The following is a 17,866-nucleotide window of genomic DNA, read 5'->3' on the forward strand; positions in this document are numbered from 1 at the left end:
CAGGTTCACACCAAACATCTGGACTCCATCTGAGAACAACTAATTTATCTACATCTGACCAAAGAATGTTCTCCAACATTCATTAGGCTTATTTTCATGAATTTTAGCTGAATGTAACTTTTTTCTTGTCCTCTGTCCATAGAGGTTGATGTTCTGAAGTGTCCTTCACTGTCTGAGCTTCACACTAACTCTGATTTCCATTGATAACTCCTGTACCAAGTCTGAAGCAGCTGATGTCTGATTTTCACAGCTAGATTGTGAAAGTAGTTCACTGTCTGTAGAGTCATTTCAGGAGGACGACCACTGCAGCCATGATTAGTGCTACTATGACTCCTTCTATACCTCCTGATTACTGCTGACACTGTGGTTCTGCTCATTTTTGCCTGATTTCTCTCCTTTTTAATCTTTTAAAAGCCTCACAATCAGATTTTTCAGTTCCTCTGTTCAATTCTGTTCCACATGGAGCCATGATGTAGACATAGACACAATTCATAAGTCCAAAACTTAGAAAGTTCTGCTGTCCACAGTTCATTTTATAACCAAGTTCATGCAGTCAAGCTTCCTGTAAATCACAGGTGAGCTCTGTTCAGTTTCACTTTTGTTTCTATTTCAGGTCCTGTGTTTTCTTAAGAACTTGTTTTTAAATGTTCATGAAAGGAAATTTCCTGTTGCTTTTCAACTTAGAAATGATGCAATTTCTCGATAAGTGATGCAGATTCGAATCATTTGACTTTTAAATGCTATTGCCCAGGTGTGTACTTAGTTCTGTTGTACACTGTGTGTTGGTTCATTGTGCCGTTTACACCCATGTTTGCACATGTGGATGACCTAATGGTGAAGTGAGGCCCGCAGTGTTGTGAAATCAGCCGTATTTGGTCTGCTCCATCAGCTGAAGTCTGTCCTGCATTAACCGACACGGTGCTACAAGATTCCTGAGGCCGTGTGACCATGTGCACTGAATTTAAACTATGCTGTTATATCGGAAAAACAAACAGCTCAGTTTAACGCTCTGACTTCTGGAGTGTGCATGTTGTGTGGTTTTACGAGGGACGGCGACTTTTGGCAGTTTTCGGTCAGCAGGTACGAACCCTCGGCTCCTCCTCATTCCAACATACAGCCCAGCAGACGGTCGGTCAGCTTTTCCTCAAAAAGCAGATGTACAGAGGTGGTAGAAAAGGGCAAGAAAAGAGCGAAAGAGGAGGCGAGAGTGACACCTTCGCACTCGGTTGCCAGTTTTCCCGGGGGCTTCTCTCACCATCTCCCCTCTGGCCTCCCTCGCTGTCTTCGTCCAGCTCCGGTGTTTGGTTTGGGGACTGTGAAATCTAAGCATGTTGTACGGCCACGGATGAAAGACAGAACAGCCAGAGAGGAGGAGGAGGGAGGGATGAGAAAACTGCTTTAGGGGAAAAGACCTGGGGGAGATTTCATGAGGCGGGAGATGGATGCTTTTTCCAAAACATTGTGTCACCCGTCAAAATCTCGATGACCTCAGCGGGTTGGTTATTGCAAAAAACGACAAAAACCAGATTTATTTTTTATGACATCACATTTTTTTTTTTACTATTTCACATCTTAAAACAGTTTCTTATAGTTTTCTCTATGTACAAATTTACATATAAACATTTACAAAATGACGCAAGCAGGTTTAACAAGAAAAAAAAATTGGATTCCAGAAAGTCCCTTCAGTTGGAGGTTTGATGATCACATCTGCAAACATCTGCCAGTGTACCATAATAGCATCAAGACGTAGAAATGAGTGAATGAGATGAACTAACTGAAAATCTTATTCATTTTGGATTTTATCTGTTCTGATCTCTTGATAAGTGGCTCTCAACCTTTTAAAGACAAAAAATAAATTGAGTTTTGCAAGAATTCTAACAGTTTAAATGCATTTTTCTAAAAATTTCAACTAAATTACTTGGAAAAAGGACTTGTTTGAGAACTGCTTTTCTCAATTTCTCGTCTTATGACTGAACTGAAACAAAACGTCACATAAAACTTGACAAATGCAAAGGGAGCTGAGTGCTACACAACATGACAAAAAAATGCTACATAACCACGCTGGCAGTTGCCGACAACAATACACAAAATCAGTAAGTTCTCTACATGTAGAGGAAGAAAAAAAATGAGTCTGCACAGCGATACCAAGACGTGAAATCACATGATGAATGAGGATGATGGAATCTTGCCGTCATTTTGAGTGTTTTGATCGTTCTTCTGCTCGTTGTTTTTGTTCAAAAGTGTGCATCTTAAACGGTTAAATCTGAGAATTTCCATCCTCATAATAAAGTAAGAAAACACAAAAAGAAAAGATCTTTGGGGCGATCTACGCTCCACATTCACACCACAAACACATCAAAACACACACCGACCATCACGCTCTGTCCATGCTCGTATAAAAAAGTCTGTGTAAAAAAAAGTCTCTGGGCGTCCCGATGACCGGCGTCGGGTTTGAAAAGTCTCTGTTCCGTCCGGCTTTACTGCAGCGTCAGGGCTAATAAAACGGGGATCATGGTGAGGAAGAACGAGAGCGAGGCCAGCTGTGCTCCGGAGCTGCCGATGCTCCTCTGGACCTCCGGCTCCATCACAGCTGGGTCATCTGAGAGGGAAAAAAAGAGACGGGAGCGTTCGTCAGTACAGGGTTTCATCACTCAGGAATGGTAAACACACCCAGCTGAGCTCATCGCAGACACGCCATCGCTGCTGTTTTCTCTTTTCTAAAAGATTCCTCACCTGCTGGGAGCCGGTTAGAGGGGTTGTGGACTCCTCCCGCGACGTGAAACTTCCCTTTTCCTCCGTCGAAGCTCTTTCCCGTCTCCTCGGCCTTGGATTTGTCCACATGAGTCTTCGCGGAGCCTTTGTGCCCGAGGACATCTACTCTGAGCCTGAGACACTCCTGGCCGTGGTGGTGCATCGGCTTAGCTGGAAAAGTCAGAAAAGAGGGAAAGTTGAATACAGGAAGACAGGGCTGCACGTTAACTCAAACACATGATGCATTTTCCATGACTAATCTGCAAGATGAAGATTCTTTTTTAAACTTCATTGAGAAGAAAATGTTTGGTTGCACGTGTTTGGAAAAATGAGCAAAAAATTGAAGATTTAATTCCAAAAAAATCACATAAGATGCAAGGAAATGCATATTTTAGCTGCAGAAATGACCAAAAGTAGGTACTCTGTCTGCAGAGTACCAACTACCTGAGGCAAAAATTTGTTTCCAAGTTAAATAAGCAGCACAAAACTCTGTTTAATGAGTGCAGAAGCCAGATCTAAATGCTATCAAAAGCAAAAAACACAATTTTGGACGCCTTTACTGGAGTTACACCGTGTGAGAAAGCTTCCAAATAGCTTTGTTTTTATGATTTTCTTGCAGATTGTCAGGTTTTTCCCATATCGTGAATCGGTACTTACAGATATAATAGTAGCTCTCTCCTTGTCTGAACTCCTTGCCCAGCGTGAAGGGGGTGAATCGCTGGAACTTCTCCGAGAACTTCTCCGGAGCGTGAGGGGCGAAGGGCCGAGAGCACTCCCACCTCAGCTGGTCGAAGGAGTGAGGCTTGCACACCTCGTAGTCCTCCTTCTCCACCATGTAGAGGACGTAGCGCTCGGCCGAATGCGACGGCACCTCGCCGTGGGCGTAGTGGGGGCAGATGATGTCCAGGTAGTCGTTGATCTTCACCTCCACCGTGTACTCGTCCCACTGGAAGCTGAAGGGAAACACGAGAGTCGCCGTTACTCACTTAATGTCAACACACACCCTCATTCAATACATTTGTTAAGAATAATAAACACGTGCAGCAGCAGAAAACGAGCCGCTCACACGAACAGCAGTCGTGGGCTGGTGGTCATGCGTGTTTCTGGGAGCTTGTGCAAACCCGTCTGAGTAACAGAATTAGAAAGATCATGCTCGACTTGTTCTCTCTGTTTTTGGACGAGGAAACACACCCAGAGTCTTGTAAATCCCTGCCACCGTCCCACTCACACACCTCTCTGGCCTTCAGCACAGATTCACTTCTCACCTGCTCAGCGGCAGATTGTGAACGACAGCTTAGCCCCCGCAATCTGCTCTTCCACCTTCCTAAAAGTCCACTTTTCTATCTGTACAACTCTGTTTCCATCAAGTCTCCTTAAACGGTTTTTCCACTTTCTGTCACAGTGGTTTCTTTTCACCTGGATGTCTGTCCGTCTGTGCCTCCTGTTTTGGCTTTTTATTTCAGGCTAATTTGCCGTCTCGGTCTGCGAGTCTTTCTCTCTGATTTCATCAAAGACAGAGACAGAGCGGGTGGAGACAGCCAGATTTTCTTTCTCTCTCTTTTCATCTTTTACCCTTCATTTAGTTTTATGGCTCTTCTCGAGCCTCCCTGTCTCCTCTTCCCTCACTTCCTGGGCTTGTTTCGCCCCCGGAGTCCTAATGAGCTATGGAGATGCTGAAAAATAAGTAGAGATCCTCTAAAGTCCTGCTGCACATTTATGCTCAGCGAGAAAACAGAAGCCAGATTAACCCACTGAGCCTCCGAACCCCCCGATGGGCTTAAAAGGCATCTTGTCTTGGCAAAATTGCACCATTTATCACTGCCAGAAACTATAAAAAGAGAGAGAACTGTCAGATTTGAAAGACTTCAAAGAAACTCAACCAAATCCAAGCTTAAAGATTGAGATGATTTCATCAAAATCATTTTATTCTACATGACTTACTTAAAAATGAGCCAAAAATAAACAGTTTGTTGCAACCACATTACGTAAAAAGGAAAAAATTTTGCACTCCTAGACAAAAATGTGAAGTCATTCAGGAGTCAGTTGTGACCAACAGTAAAGCGACAAAAATTCAGGGACTTTTCAGCTGAACTGCAGGCAGTGCTTACACAAAGCAAAAGGAAACCAAGAAAAAATATGATTGATGTAGAGTTTTTTTTTTTAATATTAGTAACACCTATGGAAACTTGGAAAAATGTTGTACATGTCAATTCCATTTTTTAAAATTTTTGTAGAAGAAAAATTGTAGAATTTCAACTTTCAATTTACTTTTTAAATGATTTGTAGCATTTTAAGTGCGTTTTACTGCACAGAAGACTTCTTGTTTGTAATTGTTTACACAGAGGTGCAGGACGTTGAAAAATGAGCTTACAGTGAGCAAAAATGTGACGACAGTTTACTACAACCAAAACCTGTAAAAAAGAAAAAAATCTGCACTCCTTGATGAAAATATGAAGGTATTTGGGAGTCTGGTGTGACCAACAGTAAAGCGGCAAAAATTCAGGGAGTTTTTTGCTGAACTGCAGGCAGCGTTTACACAAAGCAAAAGGAAATTAATAAAAACGTGATATATGTAGAGTTTTTTTATTTTAAAACACCTGTGGGAACTTGGAAAAAAGATGTACATGTAGATTCCAGTTTTTAAATGTTTTTTACAATAAGAAAATTGCATAAATTCAACATTTAATTTACTTTTTTAATGACTTACAGCATTTTAAGTGTGTTTTACTGCACAGAGCACTTCTTCTTCACTAGTTGTTGTTTACACAGAGGTGTAGGACTTTGAAAAATGAGCCTACAGTGAGCAAAAATGTGCCAGGAGTTCAGAGAGTTTCCACCGTGGTAAAACTTTTACTTCCAGTTAATAAGTAGCTACGGTTCGGCACAGATTCACCGGCGCAAGAAGTCAGATCTAATATTTTCTTGGCTTAACAGTGAACACGGTGCAGCTTGCCTGAGTGCAAAAAGCCAAGAGGTTGAGAGAGATTTTTCTTTTAATTTGCATATTCCTCCTGCTCCATCCTGAGGCGCTCTAATCCCTGAATTGGTGGATGTCTGTTTGCATGTTGCAGTGAGTGAAAGTGACCAGAAGCAGCCTCCCGTTGGAGGCATCAAAGCTCTGCTCCCCCTCCTGTTATTGTGGCTCCTGTTCGGACCCCGTCGGCCAAGTCACAGACAAACTGGCTCCAAACCAAGGCCTCCAACCCCTCCTTCCTCCCTCTGCAGCAGCAGCAGCAGCAGCAGCAGCAGCAGCAGCAGCAGCGGCGGTGTGTAATTGTGTGCATGTGTGTGTCCGTCGGCACTAACCTACCTGTCAAAACACGCTTTGTTGGCTGAGCACAGCTACACTCTTGTTATCTGGGGCTAATAGGCTGATCACTACCCTCCTCTTATAATCAGCGCCTACCCTTAGAAAAGCCTTTTTGTGCTGCAGGTGTGCGCGCTTTTGTTTCATGTTTGTGTGTTTGTCGTGGGCAGAGCGAAGGCCAAAAAGAGACACATCTGTAGCTGCCTAATTGGCTGAATAATCTCCAAACGCATCTCCAATGTTTTCTTCAGTCAGGCCGGTAATAACAGGGCTCGGGGAAAACAAGACGTTTGGAGGTCTCCAGTGGTTCCCTGTGAAGTAAAGAATAGTTCTAAATTGTAAGGCTTCACCTTCTCTTTCCCACACTGCATCCTTGTTAGCGGTCTGTCCGACCCCGGCGCCAAAACACAGCCTCGTCAAAAGCCAACAAAACAGATGGATTCTGTTGCTAATTTCATTCAAGGCCTTTAAGAAAACTCTCCTTTTATCCTTCCCCTCGCCTCCTCCTCCGTTGCTCGGGCTAATTAAAAGCTGTTAGGGGTCTGGGGCCAATGTGTTCACTGCTAAAGGAGGGAGGAGGAATGAATGGGGGGTAATTATACCCTTCCCCTCCCCAAAGACTGCAGGGCCTCTGTACCTTCACCCCTGTGGAGCTTTCACTGTCCTCTGATACGTGGGCTGAGTGTAGCTTTTAGAGCTTTAACACGGCTGAATGAATGTTTTTTTTAATATGGATTGTGTTTTCTTTACGTTACCACAAGTCAAAGCGCTGGGAAAACCCGAAAAACCATCCGCCCACTGAGTCCTGTTTGCCTTCAGCCACTTCATCTTCATGACAAGAGCGATTATGTTCACTTTTGATTCATCTGTGGATTACTTTCTACGTTATTTGTCAGAAAATGGTGAAAAATGGCATTTTTTAAATGTCCGCAACACAAAGATATTCAGTTTACTGGCAAAAAGGAGGAAAGAAACCAGGAAATACTCATTTTTAAGAAGCAGCAGTAGACTTTTGACTGATTATTAGTTGACAACTCACTGGTTAATCATTGCAGCTCTATAATAAACTGAACATTACAACTTTGATGAAGCCAAGATTTACTGAGTGCACAGTTTCTTAGAACAAACTGTATGTTTGCAGCAATTTCTCTAAAAATGAACCAGTGAATATTTTTATCTGTCAGTCCACTATTTGTTAGGTTGATTAAAAGGCTGCAAATAGCAATTATTTTCAGTTATTTGGTCTGTAAAATTGTGAAAAATATCATCTTTTGTCCAAAGATATTCAGTTTTCGGTCATAGAAAAGGAGTGAAACCAGAAAATATTAACATTTAAGAAGCTGCAATCAGAGATTTCAGCATTTTTCCTCTTATAAAGTTACTCAAATTGATCGATTGTCAAAATAGCAGATTTTTATTAATTTGATAGTTGACAACTAATTGATTAATCATTGCAGCTTCAAATCTCAGTCAATCTGACTGTACTGACTTCAGGCAAGTGAAAAAATGAGTTTTGATGATTATTTTCATGGTCAGTTAATCTATGGATTATTTTCTTGATTAACTGATTCATCGTTTGGTCAATAAAATGTCAGGAAATGGTGAAAAATGTCCTTAAATTTCTTGCTTTGTCCAAATATATTCAGTTTTCTGTCATAGAGAAGGAAAGAAACTGAAAATATTCACATTAAAGAAGTTGGAATTACCGAATTTAACACTTTTCACTTTAAAAGTTGACTCAAACTGATTAATTGATTATCAAAACAGCTGATTTTTAGAATTTAGATTTTTTAGTTGGCAACTAATTGAACAATCGTTGCAGCTTTAAATCTCAGTCAATCTGACTTTTTTGGTCTCTAAAATGCCAGAAAAGTGTTTGAAAACGTCCTCAAATGTCTTGTTTTGTCCAAAGATATTCGGTTTACCGTCACAGAGGAGCAAAGAAACCAGAAAATATTAATATTTAAGAAGCTGCAAACAGAGAATTTAGACTTTTTCCTCTTAGAAGTTACTCAAATCGATGAGCTGATTCTGAAAAGAGTTAACTAATCGATGAATCTCCTCTGACTTTCCCGTCATCAAAGCGTCGACACGCTGACATTTCTCAGGTGAGTGCGAGTCGCAGCAGCGTGACGGCTACCGATCCAGGTGTGCGAGTTGTTGTGAACCTACTTTCCGCTGGTTTGTGTGTTTGTTTGCAGGAGAGAGATTCTCTGAAGACCCTCATTGAGGGCGTCTCATGCCTCGAGCCGCGAACACATGTGTCTATCAGGACCGGAGCCTCTGCTTGGAGGCGTCTGCAAACAGCCAGGGTTGAAGGTGGGTGTTTCTTTTTCCTCTGCAGGTCATTTCTCACTGCAGTGATACTCTAGTTTTTGCGTCAGCGGCCGAGATGCCTGCGTGTCGAGGGTATAAACTAGTAAAATAACTCGAGTACTGGCGGTTATTGCAGCAGGCGACTTGTTCAACACTTCACCCAGGCTTTGAAGTCTCACCATTGTCCTTCTCCCTGACAAGAATCTTTCCTCTTCCCCCTCTCCACGACTCCATTTGCCCCAAAACAACTGACAACAGGGACTCTGGGGGGAGAGTTTCAAACTGGCAGCCGGGTCACGAGGTTAAAGTTCAGGGTCGCAACACACATCCGAGTCAGCGCTGAGGTTTTCACACACTTGTGAAACTACAAATGTAAGATTGTATGTGCAGCGGATGCTTTAAACCAGCAGTAAACAGAATGCCAGGTGCTTTAGTTTTGCAGAAAATGAGCTAAAATCACTATCGAGATGTCGTTATTGCTATAAAAGTGGCACCAAATAATAAAAAAAAAGAGATATTTGCTAAATTTAAGCCTTTTTTCCCCATTTGAAATAACAGATGCTACACAAAAATGTCAATTGTCGCACTGATTTTCTGCATTACTTTTACAGAAAATTAGCTAAACTCACCATCAAAATGTAGTTATTGCAATAAAAGTGCGACCAAGTATTAAAAAATTATAAAAATTATATATTTTCTCATAATTTTTCAGCTGAAAACAGAGATATTTGCTCAATTTAAGATTTTTTTCCCCCCATTTGAAATAGCAGATGCTACACAAAAATGTCAATTTTCGTGCTAATTTTCTGCATTACTTTTGCAGAAAATTAGGTAAATTCACCATCAAGACGTAGTTATTGCTATAAAAGTGATGCCAAACATTAAAAAAATTATAATATTTACATATTTTGTTATAATTTCTCATCTGAAAACGGAGACATTTGCTAAATTTAAGCTTTTTTTCCCCATTTAAAATAATGGATGCTACACAAAAATGTCAATTCTGGCTGAACTCCCCCCACCCGGGTCGCTCCATTTGCAGGTAATCAGTAGTAAGTGTGCACACTTCGGAATGTACCAACAGCAGGAGGTGAAGGGGGGTGGAAGCTGTGGTTTGGAGGGTTTACAGCACTCATCAAATTTCCAGCCCCGCTCTCACACACTTTTACTTTGAGGTGTACACTTAATACCCTGATTAATTTGCTGCGGTGTGACGGATTCACACCTTCGTCCGCACGAGGCCGAGGAGCTGTCAGAGCAGCTAATGGGCTTAGCTGCTCACCGGTGGGCCGCTCTAATAGAATCAATCTAATATAAGATGAAAAAAGTCTTTCTGTGTTAGTTTCCAATGCAATCAAACCTCATTCTTCCTCTATCTCAGTGTCTCCTTCGTCCTCTGTGTATTAGAGGTTGACCTGTAGAGGTTTTCAGGGCCAGTGCGGCTATATCTTTGCCAGAAAACTTTTCATCAAATTTTCTTTTTTCCATTTCAAAATTCATCAAAAATAAATTGTTTACAATAACTAGATTCTGTAAAAAACTAAAAATTCTGCATTTTTCTACACAGCCATAAAGGTAAGAGTGACTCAGCTGCGACTAACAGAAATGTGGTAAAAATTCAATGGGTTTTCAGCTGAACTGGGTTGAACTGCAGGCAGTGTTTTCAGCACACATAGAAGACAACTATGGATGCTAAGTAAAAATGTAAGTGGGAAAATATATATTGTAAATAGTATAGAGTCACACATTCCCCCCCATCCAATACTGGTAGCATTTGTGGAAATTCCGAAGCTGTTATACATGTTAATTCCTATCTTTATATTAGGAAAAAAAAACCAAAGAAATTAAAATTGTTTCCACTTTTTAACAATTTACGGCATATTAACTGTATCATTCTGCACAGAAGATATTTAGGCGTTCACTTTACTTCTAGAAATGGTTGTTTTGTTTCAATACAGGTGCAGGACTTTAAAATTGGAGAGAAAAATGAGCCGACAGTGAAGAAAAATGTGCAGAAAATCCCCCAGAAACTGCAGCTTGGAAATCAGAAAAATGCTAAATATTAATGAATATTCAACTGTTTAACCACTTTGCACCGATACAACCTCATGCATAATAATATAAATCCAACACACTATTTTGCAGTTTCAGCTATGTGCATGCATGTATATGCATGTGCACACATTTCTGAACACATATATGCATGTGTGTATCTGTGCAGTTAAGACTGAGGATTCCTTCAGCGGCTGCAGGATGAAGCCTTTAAAAATCATCAACAATGGTGATCTCTCACTTATTCAGCTCCAAACTTCTTCCCTCCCTCCATCCATCACTGTCTCCCCTCTCCTCCCTCCGTCTGCCTCCCTTCCATTCTTCCAAAATTAGCCCTCCCAGCCCCCTCCTCCCATTCTGTCCTGTCTCTTAACGCTGACATAATATACCGGAGCTCTTCATCCAGGCTAATTTCTCAAACACAAATCCCTTTCTGCAGTTCACCCTCTTCTCACCCTGCACCCAGGGCCTCTCCACCTCCTCCCCCCCTGAGTCTTTTCACCCCTCTTTTTTTTTTTTTTTCCTAGACTCCCATTCTGTGTTGCGATGAATAGAAAGAAGCCAAATGGTATCATGCTTGGTTTAATACGCTGCGGGTCACGGAGAGTTAATCTGCAAGTTCAGCAGCTTCTAGGAATCTGCATGGAACATTTATTCTTCTTTAAACCTAAAAAGAATTTTCAGAAAGCGTATGCAAGTGCAGAAGTCACATTTGCTGCCGATCCTGCCTTTAGGGGGCGCCGGTGAGCTTGGAGTGGACGGTGAAGTATGTCTGAAATGCTATGAATGAGCAGCGTCCACACACATGCATGCATGCCCACGCTCAGTGCAACAACGCTGGGTCAAAGCTCTCTGATGTTAGTGGAAGCTGGGCTCAGAGCCGCTCTGTCCTCCTCTGCTGGAAAACTACTGGGGCAGAAAAATAACAGAGGAGGGTCTGTCAGAGGCAGGGAGACGGGGGAGGAGGGGAGAGAGAGGGGGAGGAAGTCTGGACCACAGATAAGGAAGCAAGAGGAAGAGCAGGGAGAAAACAGAGGTGCAAGGATACTGAGATGAGGACGGGGGGGGGGGGACGGAAACACTAATATGATGAAAAACCAAGGCCAAAACATGTCAGAACTTTGATTTATAGTGCGTTTTTATTGGTTTATTCTCACTAAAAACGCCCAAAACAAGTAACAAAAGCTAGTAAGACACTGTTAGAGATGTTAATGGTGGATTTTAACCATTTCTGCTCTTATTTTTGCATTTTCAGGATTTATAATGAGTTTTTATAGGTTTATTCTCACTAAAAATGCCCAAAACAAGTATCAGAAGACAGTAAAACGCTGTGTTAGAGATGTTAATGGTGGATTTTAACCATTTCTGCTCTTATCTTTGGCTTTTCAGGATTTATAATGAGTTTTTATAGGTTTATTCTCACTAAAAATGCCCAAAACAAGCATCAGAAGACAGTAAAACGCTGTGTTAGAGATGTTAATGGTGGATTTTAACCATTTCTGCTCTTATTTTTGGCTTTTCAGGATTTATAATGAGTTTTTATAGGTTTATTCTCACTAAAAATGCCCAAAACAAGTATCAGAAGACAGTAAGACATGGCATTGCACATGTTAATGGTGAATTTTAACCATTTTTTGGTATTATTTTTTGCATTTTCATGACTTTATAGCCTTTAAACGTCTTGTGAGCAGCCATATTGTGCAAATAACTGACTAGAGAACGAATGCATCAGCTGTTTTGTTTATTACAATGCTCTAGGACACAGTTTGAATGACAAAAGCTGCATTTTCTCAAAATTTTGCAAACATTTCAAAGTTGTGACTAATTTTGGCCATTGCAATTTTCAGGAAAAGTGTTCAAATTTCTTATTTTAACTACGTTTTACCGTCTTTTGTCACTTGTCATTTCCAATCTGAACAAACACATTTGTCAAACAACAATCCACTACAAATCAAATTTTAGCATAGATTAGAATTCATTTTTATGTGAAACTTGATAAGAAGCCTCACTCCAACTCTTTATTTCATTTTGTAGGAATCCAAAACCCAGAAAAGCAGAAAAACAACCAGTTTCATTTTCTGCTAAATTGACTTGAGCAAGTTTGTGAAATGCACATGATCTAAATGCAAACACACAAACCTCCAGAAGAACTTTAATAAGGGGGATAAAGCTGGTGTTTTGTTCTTTAGAATGGTTTAAGAGCTGCATTTTGCTAGAAATGCATGAATTTCAAGAAGTTCCAACAACTTCGGACACAAAAATGTCAGAAAAATATACCAAAAAAATGTAAAAATCCATTATTAACATCCCTAACGTGATGTTTTTCTGTCTTTTGTGGCTTGTTTCTGTTATTTCCAGCCTGAAGCAGCTCGCTATAAATCAAAATTTGGCATTGGTGTGAATCCTTTTGGGCTCAATTGTACAACTTATATTCCCGTGTGTGAAGGTATGTGTGTACGTTCATAAGCGTGTTAGGTAAGAGGACTGTTATATCAGCGGGGGGTACGCACAAAGCCTTCTGATAATGAATGGGCAGGAGCTGTAGCATCCCATCTGGGAGATTATGCTGGGAATTCAGGTTCATGAAGTCATTTATATACGTTGTAAGAATTATCCTACCTACACACAGAGACTATAGACGACGTAACGCAGCAGAAACACACTGACCGGAGTTACGTCACAGGATCATAGAGGCATGTATGTATTATTCTATATGTGGAACGAAGGCAGCAGGATGATGGTTTTGTGTCTATGGGTCAGATGGTCAGATTACAAGCCGTCTGTAATCTATGTTAGTGTGTGTGTCTGTGTGTGTGTGTGTGTGTGTGTGTGTGTGTGTGTGCGCTCTCATTCTGCCCAGATTAGAGGAACCAGACGGGACATGGGCCGGGGAGGGGTAAATAATGAGGCACGACAACCACAAGCCAAAAAAATAAAGGGACATAGAGTACGGGAACAAAATGTATAAAATTTATGAGTTAAAGGGATAAAAGGAGGGAGGGAGGGGAGCAACATCGACCACCTTCCCCTAAAAAACAAAAACCTCTGGGCAACGTTTGCATGCTCAGACAGGCCCGAGAAGGCAGCCTGAACCAGACATGAGCTGAGATAAACACAATATTACGTTACAGCAAAGTCCCCATGAAGATATTTGGGCAGATACTCCAAGCTTGGATGTAAACTCAGGCCAGGGGAGGTGGACAAAGGCAGCCAAAGAACAGAGAAACAAACAATTCAGTGTGTTAATAGCATCCATATGTGTGCAAAAATAATAATTACTGTCACTGTTGATTATTTTCTAGACTAACTGATTAGCAGTTGGATAAATAAAATGTCAAACAACGGTGGAAAATGTTTATCAGTGTTTCCAAAAGCCCAAAATGATGTCCTCAAACCAATTAACCCTGCCAACTTGCGTAATCAGCATGCCATCTTTGAAAAATTACAGCATTTATCAGAGTCAAAATCTGAAAAAACAGAAAAATATTAAGGATTTCCATCTTTCTGACAGTCCTTGAACTACTCATCTGTGACATGCAGGTCCCCCGGGAAAATTAACTAAATTTAAACTATAACTGCAATATTTCATCAAAATCGCTTTATTCTACATGTCTTGTTTAAAAAAATTGCAAAAAAATAAACTGTTTACAATGACAAGATTCTGTAAAAAAGAAAAAATTCTGAGTGATTTGACGCAACTGTGAAAGTTTTAGTGACTCAGCTGTGACCAACAGCCACATGCAAAGAATTCTGGGAGTTGTCAGCTGAAATCGCTTTATTCTACACGCCTTGTTTATAAACAAAAGAGAAAAAACAAAAAATAAACCGTTTACAATGACAAGATTCTGGGTGATTTGACGCAACTGTGAAACCTTTAGTGACTTAGTTGTGAATTCAGGGAGTTTTCAAGTGAAATGCAGGCAGTGTAATGGAAAATTCAACCTTGTAGAGTCGACGCACGATTTTACAACCTCTACAAACTCAGCATTGTCTTTGGTTTGTAGAGGCTGTAAAACTGGAAACACTTTTGGTAACACCTGTGGGCATTTGAGTTGTTTTTAATTTTGTGAAACAAATAAATCGATGAAGCCAAGGTTGTGCTGTTTCCATAGGAGCAAAAAAAACAAAATGCCCAGAAACTGCTTGAGGATAAACAGTCAATCAGAATATAAAAATAGTTGCACATTAATTAGTGCACAAAATGAAGACATCTCGGATGTACTTGAGCCAGAGAGCAGAGAGGTGAAGTAAAGGATGGAGGGCTCGGGGAGGGCGGCCAGTTCTGGGAGGAGATCCAGCTGTTAAATGTGGGAGTGTGGAGATGGAGAGAGGAACCGGCAGGTACACAAACCAACACAAGCGCAAGACTCACACAGACCCACACAGCTGACAGAGTGGAGTACAGTAACGGCGGGCCGGAATGTCGGCTGGAGCTAATATTAACAACCCCAGTCCTCCCTCTTTGCCCCCCTAGAGTGTGGAAGTGTGAGTCACACATTTATCATGTCTCGGTGAGGCTGCCTACAGTAACCCGCCACTCCCTGCTCCACTCTCAGAAACCATCACACCATCAGAAATAAAACTGCCTCCTGCTTCAAGGAAGTTCTCCCTAACAAAGTCCACACAGGCTCAGACATGACTGAGGGAAAACACGCCTCTCCACCTGCCCGGAGTAGAAAAACACCGAGCATCCAATCCCTCCAGGTCCTGGAGCTCAGGATTAAGACAAAAATCATTAAGTTGCACTGAGAGAAACACACATAAAGCTGCTCCTCGCTGCTAAATATGAATGGGCACACTGCTGCCATCTGGTCACCGTCGGCCGCCCAAGACAAATCACTGCTGCTCACAATCAGACCCAGAATCAATTAGCATCAATTATGCACGGCCTGCTGCCGCCAAAGGTCACTGATGGATTGTGTGTAATCCGGAGAACAGGTGACTGATTGATCACCGGGGATGTTTCTGGGCAGGTGGGGCTTCTACAGGGAGATACATGGAGGAGACGGGATTACTGAGGCGTAATAGAGGTTTAAAATATGGAAAAACAACAGAATCAAGTGGCCTGTGGAGGTCAGCCAAATATGGTTCCATCCTCCTGGTTTTTTAACCATTCTGGCTCTTTTAGGTGAGAAGCAGCAGAAGAAGAGGTGATGATGTGTGAAGTTCCTGTGTCACCGTCTGTGTTCGGCCACAGGGATTAGTGTTACATTCTGATTTTTCTTCTGGTTATGCAACTTCCATTCGGCATATTCAGAAATAGTCCGGATTAGATGTGACTGTGCAGCTACCAGACCACCCGTTCTCTCTTTCTGCCTGCTTTTAGCTGATCTCAGAGCTCCACTTTCCTGCCTTTATGTCACCTGAGCCAGGGCTCCTCCCTCTCTGACTCAGGTGTAAAGCCCAGGTGGGTCAAACTCGGGCCACTGACTCACGCATGACACAAACAGGACTTTTCCATTAGACTTGCTCTCATCCAATTATCAGGACAACTGTTTTCCATGTTGCAGCTCTTCTTTTTTCCATTCTATTGTCATTGTAAAGGGCAATTAGAGAGCCGGTAATGTAATCAAGAAGAGACTAAAAGGCTATAATGGCTTCTGCCCTCTGCCTTTTCTCGGTGGCGGGTTTTAATCGACCTCTCTGGGCAGGAGCAGGAGCAGCGGGGACCGTCCTTCTGTTTCAGCCACAATAATACCGTCTTTCATGCGTCAGGATCAGTCGCTGCGCGCTAAAAGCCCAATAAATCTCGCTGCGATATGTCAAAGCCGCATCGATCCCTCTGGAGTGGTCGGATTGCGTTACATTTCTGACCTCAGAACAAAATAATCAGCTCTTTTCTCCCACACCAAACCCGTATGTGACTCAGTATCTCCCCCCCTCCCAGTGAAAAACCACTTCTTATATACGTAAATGATTCATTTTCACTTAGTTAATACACTCTTGTTTCCATGACACAGTCACAGGTGCAGAGGCTGCAGACAGCACCGGCCAAGTTCATACTCGTCGGTCTATTTTTTACTATTAGAGTATGTCTGAGTCTGTGTGTTGCGGTTAAATATAGTGGTGAATCTGTCCATCTGTCTCGGCATCCGCGCACAATCTTCTGTTTTTGCGTCCAGCTGCTGCCGTATGGTGCAACAGTCTATGTTGGGAGAGTTTAAAGGGACACCACACGGGGCTGACACGTACTAAACCGTCTTAAAGATGAAAACAACCAGCAGGAGGAACGACTTTACGCGTCAGAAACTGGAGGAAAGTTTGATCCACTCGCCCCCTCTGGAGACGGACAGGATTGATCCACCACAACCACTCACACAGCAGACAGCTTCCAAAAGGCGCACAGAAGAAAACACAAAAGATCAGCACTTACTGTGGGTTCGAGCTGTTCCAATAGACGCTGTGTCTCTCCGCGGAGGCAAACCAAGCACCGACGGTCAGCGCCAAGCACACCAGATACACCAAATCCATAGCTGCTCCTCTCCGCAGGAACCTCAACAAGTCAAACTGGTCGGCGGCGATCTGAAAAACTTTACTCGGACTGAAGATTTCTGTGCGTAAAAAGGCGCACGAAAACCAAACGTGGATTTTACGCGCCTGCTGTAGTAACCGAAGCCTATCAAAGATAAAGCACCTCACCAAACACTATCAAAGCTCTTGACTGGTTCACATGAGCGCAACTTGGCTGTTTTGTGCGCGCGTAGCTCCGCCCACAAGGTGCCGCCGACCAATGGCTGCGCGTAAATCTGAATGCGCCGCCCAGCGCAGCCGCCGGAGACGCGTCCTCCAGCTGCTCGCGCTTTACACAGGATCACCAGAGAAGACAAAAACAGCTCAACTGGAGCCGCAATGAGACCGAAGAGGCGAAATAAACAAAGAGGAGTCAAACTGGAACGCGAGAGGATTTAAGGGAGACTTATTGAGTCCGCAGCCAAAAAATGACAATAAATGAACCAGTTGAAGGGATGAAGGGATGTATTAGTGCCTGTGAAGTGCTGTAATCACTACTATATGTATAATTTGTTTTTTAAAGATATAAAAACAGAGAAAAACGGAGAAATCCTTGCAAAAAAAAATATACATAATGTACCAAAAGTGAAGTACTGTGTGTAATGTTACCATACCAGTATACATTATACCATGCAATTATTAAGGATCATAATTATCTCTGTATTATCATGTAAACAGTATTTTAATGTTTTATTTGCTTACTTCTTTATAGCCTACACTTTTGGACAAAAAAAGGGAAAATCATCCCTTTTATAATGTAGTTTAGAGGTTTAAAGTTGTACTAAACACTAAAAGCACTTCAAGATAGCAATGTGATTTAGTGGAATATATTGTATTATGTTGGGATCTGTTATCTGTTATTTGTTTACTACTTCACACTCTGCACTTTTGGACAGCAGAAAGGAAAATAATCCCCTTTATGATGTAGTT

The 17,866-nt window shown here is 41.8% G+C and overlaps 1 protein-coding gene across 1 annotated transcript; it reads right to left on the bottom strand.

The window, feature by feature from the left end:
* Positions 1-1,527: 1,527 nt before the first annotated feature.
* On the bottom strand, positions 1,528-17,090 carry efna1b (ephrin-A1b). Its single transcript, XM_023293587.3, has 4 exons — positions 16,800-17,090; positions 3,409-3,704; positions 2,734-2,922; positions 1,528-2,599 (listed from the first exon to the last, which is right to left on the bottom strand). Exons 1-4 carry the CDS (start codon positions 16,895-16,897, stop codon positions 2,478-2,480), a joined length of 705 nt encoding a protein of 234 aa, XP_023149355.2. The 5' UTR covers positions 16,898-17,090; the 3' UTR covers positions 1,528-2,477.
* Positions 17,091-17,866: the final 776 nt, after the last annotated feature.

The sequence above is a fragment of the Amphiprion ocellaris genome, chromosome 9 (assembly GCF_022539595.1).
Source record: "Amphiprion ocellaris isolate individual 3 ecotype Okinawa chromosome 9, ASM2253959v1, whole genome shotgun sequence".
Classification (NCBI taxonomy): domain Eukaryota; kingdom Metazoa; phylum Chordata; class Actinopteri; family Pomacentridae; genus Amphiprion; species Amphiprion ocellaris.

Coding starts and splice junctions, on each gene's coding strand:
- efna1b (XM_023293587.3), bottom strand. CDS start 16,897: ATGGATTTGGTGTATCTGGTGTGCTTGGCGCTGACCGTCGGTGCTTGG. Junction 3,705..16,799: donor TGGAACAGCTCGAACCCACA/GTAAGTGCTGAT, acceptor GTTTCCCTTCAG/CTTCCAGTGGGACGAGTACA. Junction 2,923..3,408: donor AGAGAGCTACTATTATATCT/GTAAGTACCGAT, acceptor TGACTTTTCCAG/CTAAGCCGATGCACCACCAC.